At 38.9% G+C, this 25,450-nt stretch overlaps 1 protein-coding gene across 1 annotated transcript; it reads left to right on the forward strand.

Annotated features, from left to right (window-relative positions):
- The first annotated feature begins 13,867 nt into the window (after window positions 1-13,867).
- Window positions 13,868-23,775, forward strand: AREG (amphiregulin). The gene is made up of 6 exons (XM_041726137.1): window positions 13,868-14,177; window positions 15,137-15,385; window positions 17,841-18,042; window positions 18,931-19,086; window positions 21,506-21,633; window positions 23,524-23,775. The coding sequence occupies exons 1-5, from the start codon at window positions 14,117-14,119 to the stop codon at window positions 21,597-21,599; spliced, it is 762 nt and encodes a 253-aa protein (XP_041582071.1). The 5' UTR covers window positions 13,868-14,116; the 3' UTR covers window positions 21,600-21,633; window positions 23,524-23,775.
- Window positions 23,776-25,450: the final 1,675 nt, after the last annotated feature.

Genomic DNA, 25,450 nt, shown 5'->3' on the forward strand with positions numbered 1-25,450 from the left:
ATAGTGCTGACAACAGGGAAAGTAAACAGTCAACACAGGGTTATGACTCAGACACCGTACACAGTATGTTTATAGAAAGCCAAGTCTGGCTCTTTCTTTGTATCCCACATAGTTCCTCCTTATGCTGAGTTCCTTTTGAAGTCAATTAAAGCTCTGTGATGGAAATGCATTAAGAAACATGTAGAAGAAAACAATAAATGTGTCAGTGAGTAGTTTCAATAACAATCATTTGGGGAAAAAATCATTATGTCTAATTAGGAATCTATCTCAAATAATTTCTTGATATCATGCAGATGACAATCAATGATCCTAAAGCTAGAGAATGGATACACAAATGTTCTTTCTTTTTTAACAAGTTCTTTATATAATTGCATGTATATTATAAATACACTTTGTACAGAATATTTGGTAATGAAAGTAGAAAAATGTATCATTCCACATTTCCCACTTAAAGATACATGGATAAATTTAATTCTGCCCACTTGTATTTCATTGTCTGCATTATTAAGCTTTCTTACTTATTGCACTTAAAATTATTTATAGCTGGCAAGTTTAAATTCACTTATCCTTGAAAGTATGAACAATTCCTATGAAAATAGAATGTTGATCTTTTATTTGATTTTAAAATATCTAAAATCCATAACGATAAACCACATGAAAAAGGCCAAAAAGTTTTCACAGAGATAAATAAAAGGCTGCTAGAAGAATCATACTGATGATGCTGGACTTCTCAGCAGCATTACTGAGTATTAGAAGGCAATGAGACAGTAACTATAATGGTGCATGTAGAAAAATTTGAAACTAGCATTTGATACTCAGTCAACCATCAACCAAATGTAAAAGAAAATACATTTTAAGGTGTATGAAAACTGGAACAACTAACAGCTCACAATCACTACGTCAAAAAAGTCTAATTGAGGAGGTACTCCAGGAACAGGAAAAAAAAAAAAAAAAGAACATGAAAGAGAATGACAGGTGGCATAAGAAAAAGTGATGGGGGGGCACCTGGGTGGCTCAGTGGGTTAAGTGTCTGTCTTTGGCTCAGACGGGGATTCCACGGTCCTGGTATCAAGCCCCTCATCTGGGGGATCCCTGCTCAGCGGTGAGCCTGCTTCTTCCTCTGCCTCCCCCCCACACACACTCATGTGACCTCTCTCACTTTATTCTCTCTCTCCCAAATGAATAAAATCTTTAAAAAGAATGACAGGGAATAAGAACCATAAGAAACTAAACAGAAGGACACTTTGAGATACATTGAAAGAGAGAGATGCCTGGAAGATTCTACTTTAAATAGCAGAATTTAAATGACCTCTTTCTCCATAGATGCAATGTATTGCCTGATTTTAAAGTGCTGCAACTGCTATGTGTTAATTTTCAATGTTTAAATTATCTATGTAAAAAGCAAAATGACATTGATCATAGTAATAGAATAGGATGTTGGAGTGACAAAAAGAAATAAGGTTAATAATGTAATAAAATAACCATTGGAAGGAGATTAGGAAGTGCAAACTAAAGAAATGAAAAGAGTACAATGGACTGATTTCTGTGTTTTATTTGGAAGGAGTCAATATTTTCTATGTAAGGTCAATACATCCAAAGCAGTGTTTTAAATACCTTGTCTAAAGTCATAAAGGCAACTGAATAAGAAAAATACAATTATAACTTGAAGAAGCTCAGTAACCAAATGAAATGAAGAGGCAGTGTTAATTATATTTCTCCTCCTTCTCTGATAAAACTAGATAATTTGTATAACATATAAGTCAAGAATAGAGCTACCACAAAGTTATAATAACTGTCAGAAGAACCAAAAGCAATCCCTGGCCTGCATCTGAGAAATGGCACAGTGGGAAGTGGTGAGAGAGGCAGAAGGCCTTTCCAAATTATTTCATGCACACTTTCAATCTTGATTTATTTAATCGTATTTAACAATTACTTTGAAAATTTAAGAATGCAGTGAATAAAACAATTTGTTTAAAATTCTATGGTTAAGTCTGTGACTGTTATTCACTGACATTCCAAAAAAGAATTTAAGGAGGCTCAGTTCCAGGAGTTTTGAGTCTTACATGTATATAAGCTTTTTCTTTCATTCCTCCCAGATATGCTTTTGAGAACTTCATAATATAAGAACTCAAAGGGAAAATGTCCTTCAAACAAATATCTGGTTATCATAAGGTGGCTGTAAGGTAACAGGTGAATGATTTAGGGGCTGCCCGAGAATGACACTCTCATTGTCCTACCCGCCCCCAGCCCCCTCCCCCGCCGCCTCCCGCCCCGGCATTCCTGTGTTGAGCAGATCAACACTGGATGACTTCTTCGTGGGATATGTCAGCATTCCTTATTATTCCATACTATTCCCAGTATTCTATACTACAATTTGTCCTTCTCGTGTAGAAATCCTTAAGAATGTTCTCTTCAGGTAGCAGTGTAGCAGTCATTCTTTGACTCCCTCTACAAAACTTTACAGAATAATGTTGGAGGCTTCCAAATGCAGGCTGCAAATCCCTGAACTGTGTGTTATTTGCAAACAGTACACAGATTGAGACCTCTTAAATTCATGGAGGGTGCTAAGTATGTTCAGGTCTGTGGAATGAATCATATGTAATAGAACTGCCACAGCAACAGTTCTGGATAGGTAACAGTCTTTCTTAAAACCTGAGGAAACAAAGCAAGATGATGTCATCAAGGATCAAATCCAGAGGTGTACCATTGAATGCCTGGGCTTTGGTTTCCTGGATGTTTATGTGGCTTGTAACAAAGAAAAGAGATCACAGCAGAAGAATATCTGTTGCTCTAAGAACGTCACGTGCATCTCAAGACTTAGAACGTCTCAAGAGTTAGATCTATTTCATTGTAACTTTAAGACTGTTGAGTGGTCCTACCAGCTCATAGACAGGGCTCAGTCAGTTACTGATAAGATTCAGGCCTTTGCAAATGGTGTTCCCCTTCTCTGGAACACTACCATTCTCTTCACCCTCACCCTCACTCCCACAGTAAACTATGTACACAATCACCTACTTATTTTTAAACACCTAACCAGTCCAACCCATCCTTCCCAGATGTCATTTCTCCCAGGAAGGCTTGTTGGATCTCCTAAGTCCGTGCTATATTCCCACACTAGAGAGACCTGAGGGTACCATGTTCCCTCCTTAGTCATCTCCTCTTGCCACTTATCAGAGGGCATTGTCATGATCTGCTTCTCATCTGTATCTGTTCCGGTCCTGTAAGCTATTTAAAGAAATTGTCTCGTTCTTTTTTGGATCCCTAGGGTCTATTAAAGTGCCTGGGAACTAATAGGTAATATATAATAATATGTAATATATAGTAACCACTTAATAGAGAATAGGTGTGAGATGGGTGAACGAATAACCTGTAGGTCCAGGACACCATCATGGACATTCTTGAAGGACAAACCTGGCTTTCAGAGGTGGTCTGACCATAACTGCACAGTGAGGTGGAAATCCAGATGTCAGTTTAGTAATTTACATTAAGAATGATGGTTGTTGATGTGCCTGGTTGCAGAATTTTTTCTAGCCTTCAGTGACTTTAGACAACTAGAAAGGATGACAAATTCTAAACAGGGAGTTGCAAGAGCATTAGGTGAGATGGATAGGTCTATTTTTTCACTAATGACGTGCCAGCTACCAGAAAGCTCTCTTCTTTCTAGAGCCTGAAAAGATCTTCTCTGGAAATGTGTGCGAATGGACAGAGCCAACCTTGCCTTCTTAAATCTCCCTTCTGACTGGCACATTTGTCCTTTGATTTTATGAAAATAGTTGATGTCTTGTAGGTCTATGAGCTATTTTTATCTTTTAGACTTGTTTCACATATATCTTTGTTTTATTCACATCATATAGCTGCTCTATTATTATAAACTCAGAGGTCAATTTATTTCTAGTTTCTTTTACACTGTGATATCATCAGCATTTGAGTTTATCAAGCAATCAGTTTTCATTTAAAAAATGTTTGATAAGCATCTGCTGTATGCCTAATGCTGTGCTAACCATTATATGTAATAGTGATTAAATGCATGGGCTTTGGGTCAAAGTGACCTAGGTTTGGATTCTACCCCTATGAAATAAACAAGTTCTTTGAACCCTCGACTGCCTCATCTGTTACATGGGGATGATTACATTTATTTAAAGGATTTTATGAAGGCCAAATGAGGTGAAACCTAGGAAGTGCTTAGAGCACAAACTCTCAGTAAATATTATCTAAATTATCTGATAATATTTACAACTTAAAGATACTCAATCCAATCAAAGGCACCTCTTACTGTAAAGGAAAGGGAAATTCAAATTAAGTTTCGGAATTAGTAATAAATTATGAGAGTTTTTTTGAAGTGTAGAAAACATTTAATGGATTTCTGTTCTTATCTCAGGTACTGTATACAATAATAGGTAATACTATTTACTGAAAACATCCAACACATATAAAATTGTGCTAGGAAATAGGGTGATGAACAGCTGAAGAGAGTACATCCCTTTTCCTAGTCTTGCAAATTATCCATGTTGGAAATTAGATAATAGCTACAGGCTGTCAGAACTAAAATTAACTTAATAAAAGATACTTACTTCAAAATAATTATCCATGTTGGACATAGTTAATTATCATTCTAAGTATATTTTCAAGTATCTGTTTCACTTAACTTTGTTAATCATATTAAATTAATCACTACACAGCTTTCTTATGTGAAAAAAATCACTTAACAATGATACAAGTTCCTTTAACTGTTACCTTGGCAACTGTGAAAGAAAGATAGTAATTGGATATTCTTTTTTTTTTTAAATTTATTTATTTATGATAGACATAGAGAGAGAGAGGCAGAGACACAAGAGGAGGGAGAAGCAGGCTCCATGCCAGGAGCCTGACGTGGGGCTCGATCCGGGGACTCCAGGATCACGCCCTGGGCCAAAGGCAGGCGCCAAACCTCTGAGCCACCCAGGGACCCCCGTAATTGGATATTCTTGACTTATTTACTAAGCATTTTCATTCATTCATTTAACTAATGCTAATGGAGCCCCTAACTTGCATCAAGCACAGTTCCAGCTGAGAAAGGGAAAAACAGCCCCTGACATCCGGGAGTTGGTCTACACTATCACCTTGGCCTTGACGTTCTCCTGTGAAACATAAATAATTTCACAGAATATCAACATCAAACAAGGCCACCCTGTGGCCATGATGTATTTATAGTAAAAACAAGACCATTCCATAATTGCATCTGAGCACAGACAAAACATAAACATTGTCCAAGTCACAACAGTGACCAAATGCCCTCCTCTTTGGCTACAATGGATGACTGTTGATTCTTTAACAATTATAGCTTTAGCCTCTCTACTTCTATAAGAGATCAATTAAGATACCCAATCATAAAATTATGCCCACTTCCTGACAGTATCCAATCTGGAGCAAAATATTGTTCCTTCAACCCTCCCCCTATTACCCAACGCAAGCCCAAATCCTGTATGTCCTTTCCAACACTTAATCTATGGTATCTCTTACTGAAAAACCCTCAGTTCCCCATGATGGACATTCTTCCTCACTGCAGCTTGTTCAGTTGTGGTTCTGATGGTCTTTGGCTGGAGGACATTGACATGAAAGGGAGTATCATAACATATACAAAATGAATGTTTAATGAATCATCTAGTATTTGCATATATCAGAAAACCTAAAACAATAATGGCTTTAAAAAGACAGAAGTTTTCTTTCTTATATAAAAGAAATCTGAAGGTAAAGAATACAGAGCTGATGTGGTAGCTCCAAATCAGGGTTTTGAACTTTTCTCTCTTCCTCTTCAGGGTTGGTTCATGGTCCCATATGACTCCTGGAGATGTAGCCAAGCTTCTATAGTCTAGGCATAGACTATAGTCGTAATCTAGGCAATTTGAAGAGTAAAGGGAGAGCAATGATGGGAGTGGTTCCCACGTACATCAGCTCCCTTCAAGAAACCTTCCAAGAAAGTCTACACATCACTTCTGCTTATAGCTTACTAGAACTCACCAGCATTATTTTCAAGAAAACTCAGTTGGGCACGTTGCTAAATAATACTATAAGGGTTCTACTAAGGAAAAAGATGAGAATGAATATTAAGTAGAATTTATGACAAAATTATTGACAGTAACTTGGATTGAAAAAATAGCTCTGTCTTTTACATCGGTGTCAATTGGGTTAGTTTATGGTGGAAAAGAAATTTCGCTTATAAGCAATGTATTTACAGGAGAAATGGCCTGATTCTGTAAGAAACTATGGCGTGATGACATTACATGGTAGGAGATTATCAGATACCTAAAAAAGGAAGAGAAAAAAAGGCAAGGAAAGGATCATTCTACATAGATTTTAGATATTTAAAAACAAGAAATGTTTGGGGGGCCTGATTGGTGCAGTTGGTTAAGCATTTTACTCTTGGTTTCAGCTCAGGTCGTGATTTCAGGGTTGGGAGATAGAGCCCCATGTTGGGCTCCGTGCTCAGTGTAGGAGTCAGCTTGAGATTCTCTCTCCCTCTGCCCCTCCCGCTCATGCTCTGTCTCTCTTTCTGTCTCTAACAAAAATAAATAAATGAGAAAAAAAGAAATGCCCTAGAAATGTCCTATTCCTCGAATCAGCAGTATAAGCTATTTGAAACAAGTCCCTAAAATAACAGAGCTCACTCTCGTTGCCTTCATCATTCCGAAATTTTTGAATTCTTATAGACTTATCTGCCACAGGAAGCAGAGGCTCTCAAGTTATGAATTCAATATTTCAACAAATGGTAAATTAAATCAAATCGACATGACAATTTACTTTTTAAATCTCTGTTCACAGATATGCCCTGGAAAATTTTTCATTGCAATCCGTCATCCTTTCTTTATTGGTCTCAATATTAACGATAATAATAGTAGTCCATAGGGTAATTTGAGTAATCATGAAAGATCATATACTGTTCCAAGTGTTTTACACACATCATCACATTGAAACTCCACAAGAACCCTATGATTTAGTTACTGTTACTATTATCATCTTTTTTGTTAGCGATGAGAAACTAGAGCCATAAAGTTTTTTATTTGCCCTAGTTGGTAAGGAGAGGAAGTGTACTAAAGTCCAGTAGTCTCAACCTCACGTGCTAAAGCATTAACCACCTGATTCTATCTTCTCCGTATCCCACAGGGCAAAGGACAGCACTGACATGAGAGAATTCACCAGGGTACAAAAGGGTGGGGAGAAGCACATGGTCAAGTGATCACCTTCTTTCAAAAGTAACATCCTCCTTGGAAAAATGAATGTGATTGATTATAGAAATCATAGAAAAATTGATTTTCTTGGGAAATCATATTGCCTAGACTGTGGTTTTTAACATAAAAAATTGAAATACCCAATCTTTGTACACATATTAGGACTCCAGGTAAGCAATTATCCCTTTGATCAAGATAAACATTGTTAACATTTCTCATATATTCTTTCAGAGTGTTTCTATGCATGTATATCTGTATATATGCATTTATATATAATATGTACATAAATACTGCTAAGTGTATTATTCAGAGTTTCACACCGTACATCCTGTTTTGTTAATGTTTTACCTAAAGGGTATCATATGTTTTAAACGTTAATAATATACGTTTATAAAATTTCCCTTGATTTTCTTGTTTTACTCTTAAAATTAGTGGATTCTTTAAAATGTGGACTCACTCTTATACAGTTCTCTTTTCTCATGTGTGTGCAGGTGTGTGTGCATGTGTGTTACATTTCAAAAATCTATGAATGCAGAAATAAGGTTAGACTTTTAGGTTTTGCAAGAAAATACCATTGAAAGTAATCATTTCATGCAGATTGAAATACTGCTGTCGGGGGGGTTCCTTGGTGGCTCTGGTTGAGCGTCTACCTTTGGCTCAGGGTGTGATCCCGATGTCCTGAGATCGAGTCTCTCATCAGGCTCCCTGCAGGGACCCTGCTTCTCCCTCTGCCTATGTCTCTGCCTCTCCCTGTGTCTCTCATGAATAAATAAATAAAATATTTTTTTTAAAGTATGTTGGAATGTTTGTTATCTTGAGAAGTAACCAAACCTAATGATTTTGGAATTCCTATGGAACGAAACAAAGCTAGGAGTGAAATTATATCTGCATATAGTAAAATCATTTAAGAGTACATAAATAGAGGTTTAAGACAAAAATATTGATTCCAGGGGCACCCAGCTGGGTCAGTTGGAGAAGTCGTGATCTCTGAATTGTGAGTTCATGTCCCATGTGTGGTATAGAGATTACTTAAATAAATAAAACTAAAATATATATAGATTCCAGGAAGAATACTGAGGGACACACTTCATGTTTATAAAATTTATAACTATATTTTTTAATTTCTCTTTTTTTGTGAGTTGTACATGTGTCTGTACTTTTCTGTATGAACTTAAAATTTTTTGTTTTTTTTTTTTTTAAATTCTGACCATGTAATTTCAACACAACATACAGGCAGCTCTTGAAAGCATGGCATCCAAAGGCCAGTTTCTTTGTGGTTTAACCTGTCCCTACATAGGATAGACTGTACAGAAGTGATTTATTCAATTAATTAGTAATTTCTTAACTTAGAAATTTAAAAATGGTTATTTTCATTGAACTTGAAACAAAAGCTTGTTGTGTTCATGGGAAAATAGAACAAAATCTATGCATACTATAGCCCAGCTTTGCTAAAAATGTATGAGCAACAAGAATACATCAATTATCAATGATTGATAATAGGATCATATCATTCTTAGAGGTGTGCCAACGGTATCCATTTTTAAGTAACCATAAGGCAAATAGGAGCATTCAGCAGCTATGAAAAAGTGGTCTTCACACAACATTGAATGTGCAATAACTGGATGGATTAAGTTATAAAATAAAATACAAGAAAATTAAAGGGGCACCTGCGTGGCTCAGTTGGATAAGTGTCTGCCTTCAGCTCAGGTCATGATCTCATGACCTGCGATCAAACCCTGTGTCAGGTTCCCTGCTCAGCGGGAAGTCGGCTTCACTCTCTCCTTCTGCACCCCCCTCCCCACTTCTGTTCTAGCTCTTGAAAGTAAATAAAATCTTTTTAAAAAAGAAAATTTAAAAAAAAGAAATGAGCTAAAGAAAGATTAAGTATATACAGAACATTTTTGGAAATAACTAAAAAAATCAAGGATGTAATTATTTATTAACTATAATAGGTAGTCCATAAAAATATTTCATAGTACTCTAACTACTTCAATCATCTGACTTCAAAATATTAATTTCTGAAATAATAAAATGCCAAATACTAATCTGAAATCCTAAATTCATAAAGAATTAATAGAATACTAAAATTTTACATGCTTCCTAATTCAGCGTAAATGGTTGCAGACATCCTGTTTGCTGATCTTACTACATTCAGACCATAGTGAGAGTCTACAAATAATTTGGTATAGATATGATTCCATTTATGTGACAAATTGGTTTCTGAATATGATACGCAAAGTGAATTTTTTCTTTTTCATATATTTAGATATATTTTTATTATACTAGTTTTGTATTTAAAGAATAGCTCTGAATCTGTAACATGAGTTCCTCAGAGACAAATGTCTTCATTATACTTAATCATATGCTTTCTGTTGAAATTCATTTCTCCATCCTTTACATTTTCAGCAAAATTTCCATATACATGAATGTGCAGTCTCACCAGTTTACAATCTCTCTGGATATACCTTGGCTCTTTTCACTTAGGTATTCCCTAGTGGAGTTGTTGTTGTTTCAAGATTTTATTTATTTATTTATTTATTTATTTATTATTTATTTATTTATTTATTTGAAAGAGAGAGAGACAGAGAGCAAGAGAGAGAGAGCATGAGTGTGGGAAAGGGCAGAGGGAGAGGGAGAAGCAGACTCTGTTCTGAGCAGGGATCTGGATGATGTGGGGCTTGATCCCAGGACCCTGAGATCACCACTTGAGCTGAAGGCAGACGCTTAACTGACTGAGCTACCCAGGCACTCTTGGAGTAGTTCTTAATCTTGAAAATTCTCTTAAAAAAATACACAGGTCTGGATCTTACTCCAAATCTACTGAGTCAAGAGAGGAAGATGGAGTGTACACTTAGAGAAGGTTCTCAGGCAATTCTGATCAGCTGACCTTTGGTTCAGAGCTGGAGAGCTCTGGTCAGTAGTCCGAGGAGCAGTGTTTGAGAAGTGACTGGTACAATAAATTCTTGGGCTGTGTCCTAAGATCCTCCATATTTTTGAGGCTCCATGCAAGGCCTCCCTCTGTTCAGCATCCTTCATTCTTCTTGTCTATGTCTATATCTATCCCTCATTCCTATCCATGCTTATCTCTGCTTTCCAGAATTGTTACTATTCAAAAGGATAGTCCTCTCCATTTTATACTACCCTCTGTAGAGGAAACAGAAGGTAGGATAAAATGTGAACTACTTAAGTGTAGGGGTTACTTTGGATTTCATTTTATCATCTTCCTCTACCATTCAAAGTCCTCTAGATCACATATTTTATTTCCTTTCCTTAGCACTACCTAAGGTTATTTTATGTATAGTTTCCTTGTTTATTCTATGTTTCCCCTAAATAGAATGCAAGGTCCTTAAAAACAAGGCCACTACTACCTATTCAAAGTTTTATCCCCAGTGCCTAGAAGAGCATCTAGTTCTCAAAATACATTTTTTTTCTTTTTTTTTTCAAAATACATTTGATGAGTAAAGGAACAACCTAGGAGGTTCGTTTTTCTGGTGTATAAATGCAGCTAATTGTATATGACATTTACCTAGTTTGTATAGTGTCAAATTCTCTGCTGTCCGCAAAATCCATCATGTTAAGGTTTAAAGGGCATGTAATTTTATTTTACTAGTATGTCAAGATACCTGGCAACCGAATTCATGTAAGGCCTGTTTTTGAAAAAACTAGAAATTACATATTCTTTAGCATCAATACATTCTAAGGCAAAAAGTAGAAAATTATAGACATCTAAATGAAGTTAACGCATTTATTAATAATATAGGAAATGTTACTTATACATTAGAGAATTTCTTAATTTTGGTTTAGGGTTTCATGTGTTGACTTATTAAAACAACCATGATGCAGTACTTATTCAGACCTGAATCTCTCTAAAAAACTCAAGATCAATTATATGAAGAAACACATAATTATTCTTTGGTTCTAGAGCACACCTTTTAGCAGAGTCAAAGTCAAGTTTCCACTATACATATGAAATCAGGATCCAGATATGAGGCTTCAAAGTGAGTGGCTGGTTAGGAGCATCTGTCCAGAGGGCTGCCTTTAGTCTATTAGTAGGAGTGGGAACCATCAATTTTTCAAGATAAAGAATAGCTTCTCTACTTGAATTTCTTGAAATTGTTCCTCCTTGTCTCAGCTTAGTATGCCGAATGTAAACTACCCTATATCACATGGGGTTGTTTTCCTTCTCATGCACTTATTCCAGAAGGCGATGAGTCATCAAGGGTTGCTGCATTGTGACGTAATTATTATGATGCCCCGTGGTACCCAATGATGAGCTATGAAATGTTCAAAACGGTTAGTTTAATGTGAAGTAGGTACAAAGTTCATGGGCTTGAAAATACTGAAGGAGGTTATTTCACTTGCTCTGTAGTAGCACTATTTGTAAGAGTCACTTGGTTCTTCGATGTCATTAATGCAATGTAACTATCATAATGCCAAGGTTAATAATACTAGTTACCATTTATTGAGCACTCCAGGTATGCTAGGTTTTGTGTTGTTAATGTATCTTATTTCATTTGATCTGCTTAACATAGGGTAGGTATCATTTCTATTTTCAGATGAGGAAGCTGAGTCTTGAAAATATTAAGTGATTAAGTATGTGATGGAATTTGTATATGAAAACCCAACTGTTTTGAATTGAAAGCTCATACTAAGCTAGGTGTCTGCCCCTATGATTCTGTGTCACATCCCACACCAACATAAATTGTCATTGGAAATGTGTACATTTCCAGTTGGAAAGAGACTAAGCAATTTCCATTGTCAAGGGCTGACTTTCACTTCAAAGAAAGTGAACAATTTTTTTTTTAAAGATTTTATTTATTTGAGAGAGAGCGCGAGAGAGCACAAGCAAGGGGAAAAGGGCAAGGGAGAAACAGACTCCCCACAGAGCAGGGACCCCAGGACCCTGAGATCGAGATCCAGCCCAAAGCAGATGCTTAACTGCCTGAGCCACCCAGGTGCCTCAGAGTGAACCATTTCTGATGACAGATGTGCATGATTTGCCTTCATCTCAATGTAGAAGAAAGAATAAGGGAAAGGGAAGGACTAGAACAAAAGTGAAGCCTGAAAGGAGAACAGTGCAAACAGCCTGAACTGTAAACAAAATCTCCACCATCTTTTGAAATCTGCATGCGGGCAAGTCTCTGAATCTGTCTGAATCACAACCTTCTCATGCAGCCAGAAAGATGACGATGCACGTTCCCGCCTCATGAACCTGGGATGGGTAGTGCCATCTTCCCAGTCTTATTTTCCATTCTTGGGCATACTTGGGCAGTAGTATTCTTTCCATTTAAACATTTTGCTGGAAAGAGCATCAAGAGGGGCAAAATTACCCTGCACCCTTATTTTCCACTCTGAATCCTTATCATCTGACATAACAGAATTACTTTTCTATGTATCTGCCCATGTCACACTGAGCTGCTGGAGAACAGGGGGCAGTCATCATTTAATTTCTCTCTTTACTGGTCCCCCCTGCATAGAAAATAAAACAAGTGGATTACACAGATATACTCTCGACAAAGTTGAAAAGGAGAGAAGGCATGAGTCGTGACTGTTTATTTCGTCCTACTAGTTGTATGGTATTATTTAGCCTCCTCACTTCCATATGCCATCGAAAAGTAAGTAGTTCTTAAAAAGTTTCCCAGAATTAGGATAGTTGCGCTGTGATCCACATTCCTAAAAAGGCTATTTTACTGGAAGAATTGAGGAAGAGATGTGTATCTTCTGGACAGGGAACCAGTTAGAGAGAGAGAGAACAATGCTTTTTTTCTCTTCAAGTCAAGAAAAATCCAGTTCTGGAATTAGCTGTGTCTACATCAAAGTGAGTGGAATTGGGCAGCTCCCTCTCTCCCCGTTTTATTATCTTCTTGTCAGGATGAATTGCCCTACCTCATTCTAACTGGGCCGTCAGAACTAGCCCTTTCATCTTGGGATCTGAGTTGCACAGGCTTGGGCACCACCTTCAATTAAATCCGAACACTTTACCAGGGGAGAGTGGAGATTATTCCTTAGCACCAAGTATTATTCTCCCCAGAAACTGTTCTTTTCAAAGATTAGGTTAGTCTAGATTCCTTTATCAGAATGGAGAGAGATTTTAGAGTCAGATTAACCTGAATTTAAATCCATCTGGCTTCTGCCATGACCAGTAGTGTCACGTCCTCCTTGTAAAATAGGGAAAATGATGCTTCAGCAGCAAGGTCCCTGAGTGAGACGGCACAGGCATAGCGCGCTAATAAGAAACGGCCAGTAAATCCGAATTTCGGGGCCCTGGGACACAAATACATGGGAAGGGAAGTGACTTGAGATTCTGGCCGGTTTTCCAGTAGTGGGCGGGGGAGAGCTGAGCTTCGGTCCCGTCGGGAGGGAGCAGCGCCTCATCAGGGGCGCTCTCCTGCCGCTTAATGAGCTTCCTCATCCTCGTTAGGCTCCTCGTCAAGTCGCTCCGGGCTTGAAGTGCTTCTGGGTCGTCGTATGGAGCGTTTCTGATTGACGCCTCTGGTCTGTAGGGCCGAGGCCAGCCGCGCCGTACCTGGGGGCTTCTGCAGGTGCTTTGCATCACCGGGACCTCGGACCGCGGGCCCGGGCCGGGGCGTTTCCAGGCCTCCCAGGGGCTCCCCGGGCCGGGGCGGTGGCCTCGCCGCGCGGGGGGGGGGGTGGTGACGTCACGGGCCTCGCTGGGCCCCGCCCGCCCTATAAAGCGGCAGGTGCGCGCTGCGCCTCGGGAGAGTTCGCGCACCTTGCGCAGCCGCCCGCGTCCCAGCGAGAGGCCCCGAGGCGACCCGAGGCGCCTCCCCACGAGCGCACCGCGCTCCGGCGGCCCCGTCCCGTCCCCGTCCCGTCCCCTCCTCCGCCTTCTGCAGCTGCAGCTCCGGGTCCGGTTGCCCCAGAGGCCGCGCCGCGCCGCCGAGGGACCCATGAGAGCCCCGCTGCTGCCGCCGGCGCCCGTGGTGCTGCCGCTGCTGCTCCTCGGCTCAGGTGAGCACCTCCGGGTCCCAGGACCCCCCGCGAGGGGCTTCCACGGGGGCCCCCCAGGCTCGCGCCCCGGGAGGAGGACACAGCGGGCAGGCGTCTGGGACCTTCCAGGCCAGCAAGAGGGCGCCGGAGAGCCCCTGAACCCTGACTTCAGTCCAGCCACGGGAGACCTCGGAGATGCCGTGGTCCAAACCCTTGACTTTTGCGGATAAAGGAGCCGAGCCCGGACAGGTGAAGCGACTTCCGCAGGTCTCAGGGTAGTCGAGTCCCGACCCCGGAGCGGCGCCTCCTGCCCACATGCTCCGTCTCCTCTACCTGGGGACGTTACCTTTACCTCCCTGGACGGCCTCCGGCGGTCCAGGGAGAAGTGGAAGCGCCCCCCCCCCCCGCTCCGATTCTGTTTTAGGGAGACCTACAAGATAAAGCAGGAGTTTGAGCCTTAAAGCCCCAGATCTCACCTGGTCCCCAGTTTCTTCCCGGGATAATGAAACAATGACAGTAAGAGTCATTACCGTCAAGTATCACGTTACTGTTTCTCAGCCGTACGTGTGATCTTTTTAAAAACTGTGAACCCGTGTTAAGAAAGTCGGATACTCCCATCTAGAACCTGTCCGTCCAATGGGGCGTTCGGGCACACACCCGCGCACCCGGCGGGAGAAGTGATGGGGATATACAGACCGTGTCGGTTAAGTAGTTAGATGAACGAGCCTACTTTGCTGTGTTATTCGGTGGGAAAAGTAGTGTAGACTGCGGAAAAGAAAACCTTGATGAAAGAAGCTCTGTAAACAGCCCAGTTTGCTTGTTGGCAAAATGTGAAGATGCTTTCGTAAGTGACTCAATCCCAAACAATAGCACATGTGCAATAACCGCTTCGATATCAGAAGATAAACATCTGGCCACACAGCTGCCCGGTGAGGAAGGCAGGCTGCTTCACCTTTCTTCCGTTGTTCTTTCTCCCACAGCCTGTTATGCTGCTGGATCGGACGCCAATGTCACCCGCTCTGGGAAAGGGGAACCATTATCTGGGGACCACAGCGCTGATGGATCTGAGGTCACCCCACCGAGTGGGATGTCGTCAGGAAGTGAGATTTCCCCTGTGAGCGGAATGCCTTCCAGTAGGGAACTGTCCTCAGGGATGGACTACGACTATGCAGAGGAGTATGATAACGAACCACAAATATCTGGCTATATCGTAGACGATTCAGTCAGAGGTGAGTGGAAGGTAAAGCAACATCATAGCCTATACGATGTGTGTCGGCATGAGCAAAGCTGCTTCAAAGAAAAGCCATTCCCTGGATCTTCCAGTGGTTTCCTTGTGTGCAGGTCTGATGCGTACCCCGTGGGTGAGCTGTCAGCTGAGGTGGAAAGAGCTTGGTGTAGGCACATCTGATACGTCCAGAGCTCTAACAAACGTTCCATGTCTATTAAGTCTCCTTCACAAGTAGGGATTGTTATCACTCGAAGATGTGATAACTGAAGCTCAAGATTGTTTTGCCCCAGGTTTCACAGCCAGAATGCAGTTGAGTCAGAATGAGAATTCCAGTGTTTGATTCCACAGCCTGTGCTCTTTCCCACGGGATGGCATGGCCCCGACGCTGAGAGACAGATGTAGGCATCAACCAGTCCTCAGCTCTTGGATCCACTCCCCACTGCCACGTTTCCCTAAATACCTGCATTTTAACGCAAATAGGAGAACGGAAAGTAGTGGGAAGAAGCAATTGGACTTTAGCAAGTACCAGAAACTGGTGATTCTAAAAAGAGTAATAACAACAGCAGCAACAATAATGATATAACCTTCTGGAAATATTAAAGAAAGACAAATATGCATGGATTTCAAGTTGCTAAAATCACGATTTAAACCCAAATTGTTCATTACCCTCATATTACCTTGGAGTTTCAGGGCAGATGAGGTCATCATTAAATCTGCTCTAAATATCTGAGGAACATCCACTGTGGAGGCAGGACATAATGCCCCTTCTCTCTTGACTTGAATATCCCTGACTCCTCCCTCTCTGTCCGGCTCCCAGACCCGGTGAATACAGCAGGTGATCCACAGGGACAGTGACTGGGTTGGGCGGCAGGTGGGAAGAACTTCAGGGAGCCCTCCACTTTACTCTTTGCTTAGTAACTTGTGCTTTTATGTAGGTAAGGTGGGGAAGGAGGTCCGTCTACGCTTCTTATTTTTGGAGATAAGATTAGAAACTGTTCTCTTAAAGGGGTTTCAAGTTGTTAACATTTCAAAAGGCCGAAGAAGTTGGTAGTGGTGAAACGGACTAGTGCATTGTGAAAGAGTGAAACTGGTGGTTGAACTACTTTGAAAGGCTGTTGAGCCCAGGGGCTTGATGTGTGTTGCAGTGCTTCAGTGTAGTGACCACTTGTCTCTATCTACAATCTGTAATATACCTGATAATCTCCAGTAATATTCCCTTAAACTGTTTCTATCAGAGGATTCATCCTAACTTGCAGTACTTATCATCAAAGTTTCAATATAGAAATTGTATAACTGGTTAAACATTGCTTCTAATTTGGCTATTAATGTTATAATAACTTGCTAAAATACTCATAATATTTATTTGTTGCTTCCTTAATCACAGGGTTCTATCTTTGATACCCTTCCCTGTGTTTCTAATGTTTTCTATTTAATGGACCATTATTCAGGACCATTATGACTAATGGTATTATGACATTATAGTATTTTCCTCTTTGCACTGGGCTGTTTGCTAAATATCTGCTTAGATAAGCCTACTCAGGTAGTAGTATAACAAAACACACAGCTCCAACATGAAAACTCCTCCTACCTGTGTTTAGCATGTGGGTATACTATACCCTGCATTGCTATAACATTGAAAAAATGTTTCTGTAGATCTAGAGTGAAGATGAGTGAATCTCTGAAGCATCAAGTTTCTGGATTCCTATTTTTCAAACAGATTGACCCAGAAATGAGTCTCAGGGAATTAATCATAACTATCGTCATTTGGGAGTTGGAGAAAATTGATTAATTCCGATGTGTAACTCTCAGTTTTTTCCACTCTCAAGTAATACACAGTAATTCCCAATTATGGTAGTGAGCACAAAACTGAGATGAGTAAATAAAATCGACAAATGTACTAAAGTTCCAGTTTAATCAGTAGCATTAACCTATCCAGGGGAAAATGTAGGATAAGGAGGGAACGAAAGGCTTTGACACCCTAGCACTGTCATTTTCTACTTGCGTGCCCTCGAACATGTTACTTGTCTTCATTCAACTCTAGTGTCCTCCTCTCTATCATCTGGATGACAATACATTCACCTGTGATCTGGGTTTAATCAAACTAAGACTCATTACCAAGAACATGGCATGTATAAGAAATTCAAAAAGTGTAAGATATTTCATGGATTTTTTAGACAGGTAAAAACTATTATCGATGATAATACCAGTACAAATAAATTCAAAATGTGTTTCTAAGTTAATAAAATAAACAAGAAGGTTCAGATTTTGAAGTGCCACACCATACAGATATTTTCTTTAACCAATTATTGTATATGAATTGTATTAAATAATGAGAAAAATATGGTCATCATCCCCATGAGCTTTCACTGCTAGGACTTCTTTGACTCATGTCTTCAAAATGATACTCAAGATGAAGAGAGACTTTTGTCAATAAATCTTATTTGTTTATTTTTTAGTTGAACAGGTAGTTAAGCCCATGAAAAACAAAACAGAAAGTGAAAAGACTTCAGATAAACCCAAAAGAAAGAAAAAAGGAGGAAAAAGTGGAAAAAATAGAAGAAACAGAAAGAAGAAGAATCCCTGTGATGCAGAATTCCAGAATTTCTGTATTCATGGAGAATGCAAATATATAGAGCATCTGGAAGCTGTAACATGCAAGTAAGTTTTCCTAAATTATATAGAAATCTGTATAACACCATCTCTGAAACTCCTAGATGCAAAAAAACACTCATTTTTCCCACATATAAACCAAGCACCTGTAATCTTTTTCTTAAGAGACCAGCTGGAAAATAATTTAGGCTTCTTTGGTCAAGATTAACTATATTCTTACAGAACCAACTAAAATATAACCACTTAAAAATAAAAACCATTCTTGGCTTGCACACTGTAAAAAAAAAAAAAAAAAAAAAAAAAACGGGCAAATGGCCAGAATTCTCATGGGCAATGGTTTGCTGACCCCTGGTATAAATCATCATTTTACGATATATATCTTACAAAACCTTTTTTATTTTTTTTATAATAAATTTATTTTTTATTGGTGTTCAATTTACCAACATACAGAATAACACGCAGTGCTCATCCCATCAAGTGCCCCCCTCAGTGCCCGTCACCCATTCACCCCCACCCCCCGCCCTCCTCCCCTTCCACCACCCCTAGTTCGTTTCCCAGACAAAACCTTAAAGGACCGAAACGTACTATCCTCCTTCCCCCCAAATGCCACTAGCACACTAAATGACAGTGGAATTAGCTGCATAACAAGTCACTGAACTCATCAGTTGGTCATAAAAGGAGCACAAAGAATGAAAAGGTGTGTCTTCTTGGAATATTACACCCAAACTAATCTCAGCTTGTTCTTATGCTAATAGATCTTTGGCTTGAATGCATTCTGCCTCATGATTTTGAAATATAAACAGAAGGCATGACTTTTTGGGTTTTTTTTTTTTTTTTGAGTGGTACAATTAAATATTGTATACCTGGAGAGTAAACCTAAAATATGTGGAATATTTACAGTTATTATTATAATTTTTGAATGTGGGTTGTTTACAGATGTCATCAGGATTATTTTGGTGAACGATGTGGGGAGAAGTCCATGAAGACTCACAGCATGGTGGACAGTGATTTATCAAAAATTGCTTTAGCAGCCATAGCTGCCTTTGTGTCTGCAGTGAGTTTCACGGCTATTGCTGTTGTTATTACAATCCAGTAAGTATGGCATAACTTAAACATTCCTACTAAAATAATGCCAGGTTGATTTTTTTTCAGTGTTTCTATCACAGTGTACTATATCATATTTTAGATTAATTATTCTATTGGTGGCATGTATCTTTGGTCATATCCTTATACTTCACTGACAAGGATCACAGAAATTAGTCAAAATTTATATTACTTTGGCCGCCACGGAAACTTAATATGTAAGGCTGTTTTTCAAATACCCTAGACATTTTTTGAACTTAAAAATTGGTGGTTTTGTTTCATGTCATACCTCCCCTCATGGCTACCTCCAAATGCTGGAGTGTTGGTGTCTACTATGAATCTCTTTAAGCTTACAGAAGCCTCTTGAAGCTAATTAGGACCTGGTTCATAGTAGATTGTCAGAGATTGTGCTTTGACACTAAAAACCACAAAGAGCTTCAAGCCAGGAGCCAAGAAATGATATATCCTCTGCCTCTATGAATTGTCAAAGGTAAGATGGAAATTCAATTTAAAAAAAAAAAATTCCTCCATATGGCATGGCGTAGGAAGCAGGGACAATTCTATTACTGTTCTACTCCTGCAGTAACTGCCTGTGCTCACAATAACAAATCACACACTTCACTTCATGACCAATGAATGTTAGAAGTAGACTGTTCCTGGTAGGCACTGGTGGTTATGTCAAAATGGCATTGTCTGTCAAACAGAAGTCAGCGAATTAAGGAAGTTGGGGAAGGGTGTGAGTGGCTCTGTAATGACTCATGTGCTACTAGAGCTTGGGAAAAGCAATAGGCTCATTATTCTAATTTTAGGTCTTGGTAAATTACTTTAACAACTGGACTGTGTGCATGATCTACCACTCCTGCCATTCAGGAAACAAGGGGTTATCTTCTGCCATTGTTTACTATTATTTTAAATGCAGATCAGATAATGATAAAAAGACACATTTAAAAAACTGTTTTATGATGCACATAGAGTTTGATGTGTGCTCTAAATTTGTTTTGCACACCTTAGAAGTTATTTTGATCTGCTAATACCTCAAGCCAGATATGCAAATATGTTTAGGAAAAATACCCTAAGACAAATAAATGATAATTGTTTGTCATAGAAGGATAGAAGGGAAAAAAATAGCCAGTGTTTTGAAATAATTATTCAAACTTGTGATCATTCATGGTGAAAAATTTAATCCTTCAGAAAATCATGGGAAAACTTTATCAGGTGGCACTCTTAAAACTGTGCGGTGACCTTCCTCCTTTTCTGCCATATTCTTGTGTTTGACACATAGAGCAAAGAGTGGCCTAATCCACATTTTGCTTTTTTTTTTTTCTATAATTGAATTTTTTCCCCAAACATGACAAAATTATTATGATTTTAGGAGTAATATTTAGTGGATGGAATAAAGACCTATTAAAAATAGAATTTCCTGTATAACACCAAGGCATTTTTAAATGATTGAGTTTTGTGAGAAAGTAACAATGAATAAAACTAAAAGTAAGTATTTATTATATAGAAATAAAATCCAACTTCTGATGTAAGCAGGTGTGAAAAAATTCTGATCATTTAAACTAGTTTGTACAAGTGTAAAGTCTTTCTGTGGTAAAACTATACCATCTTCTTCTTCCTCCAACTGTACTGGCACCTGTGCTAAGTGTTGAGGAAAAAAAGAATGAGGTCTTGCCATTTGCAACAACATGAATGGACCTAGAGGGCATTATGCTAAGTGAAATAAATCAATGAAAGTCACAAACTGTATGATTTCATTTATATGTGGAATCTGAAAAATAAAACAAATGAATAAACAAACAAAAAGCATAAACAGACCCATAAATACAGAGAATAAAATGATGGCTGTCTGAGGGGAGAGGGTAGGAGGATGGGCAAAGTGGGTGAAGGGGAGTGGGAGATACAGGTTTCTAGTTAAGGAATGAATAAGTCATGGGAATAAGAAGTACAGCATAGGGAATATAGTAATGATATTATTGTAACTGTGTTGTGTGGTGACAGATGGTAGCTACTCTTGTGCTGACTGTAGCGTAATGTATAGACTTGCTGAATCCCTATGTTATACACCTGAGACTAATGTAATGTTGTGTGTCAACTATAAAAAAAACTCCCATATATGAATGTGTTCCATGCCTTCTGAAAGTTTGTGTCTCAAGGGATGTCTATTTATTTATTTATTTTTTTTTGGGGGGGGGGATGTCTATTTAAACCTCAGTACTTTGGGAATGTATTTATATAAAGTCACCATGAACATCCCCTTGAAAAGAATGGTGGCAATATTTATAGCTGGGTTTAAGTTTTGGCTTGGTATAGAATACAGTGTAATGTTCTATAAGGACTCACAAAAAAGGAATTCCCTGTACTCATGAAAACCCCAATCAATGTATAGATGAACTTTGGTGACCATAGAGTATCTTGTTCTCTGAAGGCTTCGAAAACGATACTTCAGGGAATATGAAGGGGAAGCTGAAGAACGAAAGAAACTTCGACAAGAAAATGGAAATGCACATGCCATAGCATAACTGAAGATAATATTACAGGTTTGAGTTTTAAAAGGTAACTTTAGATGCTATCCTATAATTTTGAAAAATATAGCATCTGTTATCTTGAGTGAAGAAATTGTTCTTGATTATGGATACACTATGAACATTGGCTATGTGAAAGTCTTATTCTTTGAGCATGAGATGGAGTTCAATAGTGAGAAAAGACTATGTCCTTCGTCAATATTATAAGGGATGTAAAGATGAGGCAGACACAGTTCCTCTTCTCAAAGAAGTTAGCGTTTAGTAGATAGGAAGTAGTAAAAGGAGCCAGAATGCCAGGGCAAGTAAAATATGTGTCATATGAAAGGAATATGAGGAGTTTCCAGTGAAGGAAAGGAAGTGCTGTGGAATGTGTGTAAGGAGCAGGAAAGGATATCATGTATAGGGTGGCACTGGAAGTGAGCCTCCAAGGACTGACAAGATTAGGATAAGCAATTATGAAGAAGGAGGAAGATTAAAAGTGTAGGATGAACTACGTCACTTTAGAAACTTGTGAAAAACGGCCTAGTTCAAATGGGTGTTGAGGAGAGAAGGTTGGAACAAAGGTTGAGCTCTCATGGTGGAGAGCCAAGTCAGGGTGCATGATTACAAATGTGAGGAAGTAGAGAGAGCAGCTTGATCATCCTTTTAAAGAAAGGAAGTAGAGGGGCCCCTGGGTGACTCAGTTGGTTAAGTGTCCAACTCTTGATTTCTGCTCAGGTCATGATCTCAGGAGTGTAAGATTCAGCTCCATGTTGGGCTCTGTGCTGGGTGTGGAGCCTGCTTAGGATTCTCTCTCAACCTCTGCGCCACCCACCCCCCCCCAAAAAAGAAAGGAGGTAGGAAGGGAGAAGGGAGTACAAATTTAGAGATAGTTTGGTGAAGGGATATATTGTAGTTCTTATTTTTATTTTTATTTTTGTAAAGAGGCAGAGCTGTGCATGTTGTAGGGAAAGTTAAGGAGCTATGGACCAGAATATTTTATTAATAACCAAAGCTGACAGCCAACGAAGCAAACTTCCAGAGGAAGAGGAGAGTAGGAGATCAAGGACACATTTAAAGTTGGTCAGAAGAAGGAATTCCATTTCCTTAAACATTCAGGAAAGATGTCACATCCTTAAGTCATTGATTCTCTACCATCAGTGGGTTTAAGAATTACTTGAGATGCTGGTTAAATATGCACATTTCTAGGCCAAACCCTAAGTTTTTTTTATGGGTTTGGGGTTTGGAAGCACTGCAGATGCTTAGAGAAACACTGGCTAGCATTGGTTAAATGCAAGCATTATGTTAGGAGCCTATTACAGAATTAGCTCAATAACTCATAAAGTGGATAATTATCAATGCAATGATGTACTCAGTACTTACTGCATCAATATTTATTATACTATTGGCTTAATGTGCTAAGACTAAGACCACCAACATGAATAAAGGTAGATTTTTGGTTATGTAGTGCAGCTGAGATTTTTCAAAGTAGATCTGACATGACTTTTGGAAAAGGAATATGCTGTGCTGGCACATAGTGGCTGCTATTAGCTGGTAGCTTCTATCATTTATGCTCTTGGCACTGATTATCCTAAATTAACTGTATATCACAAATACACTGAGCCATTTAATCTGTCTTTTTAACTATGTCCACTGCATAGATTTGGTTAGGAAAACTACTTCCCATGAGTGTTGTTGCTTTTTATGAGGTGGAATTTGATGAAACAGGCTTCAGCTTATGCAGTCCTCCACCTAAGTAGGCATATAACCAAAGCAGGTATGAAGTTGAACTGGCAGTTCATCTCTGAAAAGCTTTTAGTATTTTTCAGAAGACATTCTAGATGGGCAGAAATTCTGATTCCTGATTTTAAAAAATATTTTGCTAAAGCTATATTGAAATTGCACTTTATATCTCTAATAGTCTTATTTTATTTTTGACCAGGGTATCGGATCAGAGTCATTGCCGGGTCACAACCTTGAGTGATGAGTTGGTTCCTCTTTTCGGTGGATCATAAGAAAACAGAACCTTTTTGTTCTGATGGTTTTACACTTTCAATTGTTGCTTTTTATGCTAAGTCTTATTTCTGTACATAAAGATGCATGGAGATAAAAAGTATTTTTTCAAGTTGTAAATAATTTATTTAATATTTAATGAAAGTGTATTTATTTTACAGCTTATTAAACTTTTTTAAGCAAAGAGATTGAGAGTTTGAATATTAGTTTTGAGATCGCAAGACTCTAGGGTATTTTTTTCCTAAAGCTTAGATGATCATTTTGAAAGAAGTTCCTTCCTTTTTTTCCTATTTTATGTTGATCTTCAAAACTTACTTCTTTTCTTAGAAAGCATTATTATTGGAAAGTTAGAAACTAGAGTAATTTAGTCCTCCCACAAATACTAGTATCCTAAACTGGTCTTTCTTATTCTGTGTAGAATTTATTCCAAGTCCTGGTAATTTTAAAACTTCTAAAATCAACCAGTGGCACTGCCCCTCTGTCACAGTAGACATAGATATTGTAAAAGAAAGAAAACCCACTGCCCATCATAATCATTGTCATCACAAACAAGAAAAAGACAAGAATAAGTTTTAAGGTGACAAATATGGCATTTCAAGAAAACCAGAAACGTTTAGAGATTTATTGCTCTAATATCATGACATGAATATACAAAGCATCTAAAACCACTCCTCTTTTTCCTCCCTTCACTACTGTTTTTTTATATTATTTTAAACAAATACATGTGCATTTGGGGTGAGTGCTCTTTCAAGAACATTAATTCCCTGGAGTGACCCACAGTTTGGTTCCTAGCCAGCCAACTAAGTTACCTGCATACAAAACAAAACAAGCCAATAATGTAGGGGGAACATCTTGAAGAAATCAGCCAATAATAAATGTAATTCCAGCAATCATCTCACAGAATTTGATCAAGAGTTCCATTTTCTCTAGCATACCGTTCTCAAAATCCTTGTCCAGTGATCATCTAACCAACTGGTTGCCAGCCTCACCTGCACATTATCATATGAGTTTTAGGTGTCTAAATGCCTGGGCCTCCTTCCCAGAACTTACAATTTGAATGAACTGGTGTCGGTCATTGGCATCTGGATTTTTAAAAGGTCTACAGATGTTTCCTACATGCAACCAGTGCTGAGAACCTCTGACCTATCTCTGCTTGAACAACTTCAGTACACATTTTCCTCAACCTCATCTACTAAATACTTACTGTTGATGATTCAACTATAGTGCTAGAGATACAAGACAGAAAAGCCCTGACTGAAACATTTGCTGCCCAGTTATTGAGAGGGAGTATGTCTTGTCAATACAGTGCAATAAGTAGGTGAGGTATGTAGCAGGGATCCATGGGAGCCCAGGAAGCTGTCACCTAGCCTGGCTTGAATGAGTCAGGGAGAGGTTTCTAGGGAGATACTTGCGAGATTATCCTTGAAGGATGAGTGGGAGTTATGTGGAGATCGTTATAGGCACAAGCAAAATTACCAAAATTACCAATGACCTGAAAGGGACAATACATAAAATAGTTCAGTATTACCAAAACAGGAAGTGTGAAGTCAACAGAGGCTGTAAAGGAAGCCAGAACAGTGAGGGCAGGGTCACATGGAGCCTTTAACATATACTGTAGACCATGTGGAATCTTTCAAGCCAGCTGGTCAAGGGTAGAAACTTGATCAAGTTTGCATTCCAATTAAGTTATAAGACAATTATGTGGGGGAGGACTTGAGCCAAAGCTAAAAGTCAAAATACTGACTTGGAAGCAGTTGAATGAACACCTGAAGCTGAGAAGGTAAAGGAGGGAAAGAGAAACTCACCATGTACTTGAAGATTTGTGATAGATTAAAAATATGAAAGCAAGATGATTT

The sequence above is a fragment of the Vulpes lagopus genome, chromosome 12 (genome assembly GCF_018345385.1).
Source record: "Vulpes lagopus strain Blue_001 chromosome 12, ASM1834538v1, whole genome shotgun sequence".
In the NCBI taxonomy this organism is placed as follows: domain Eukaryota; kingdom Metazoa; phylum Chordata; class Mammalia; order Carnivora; family Canidae; genus Vulpes; species Vulpes lagopus.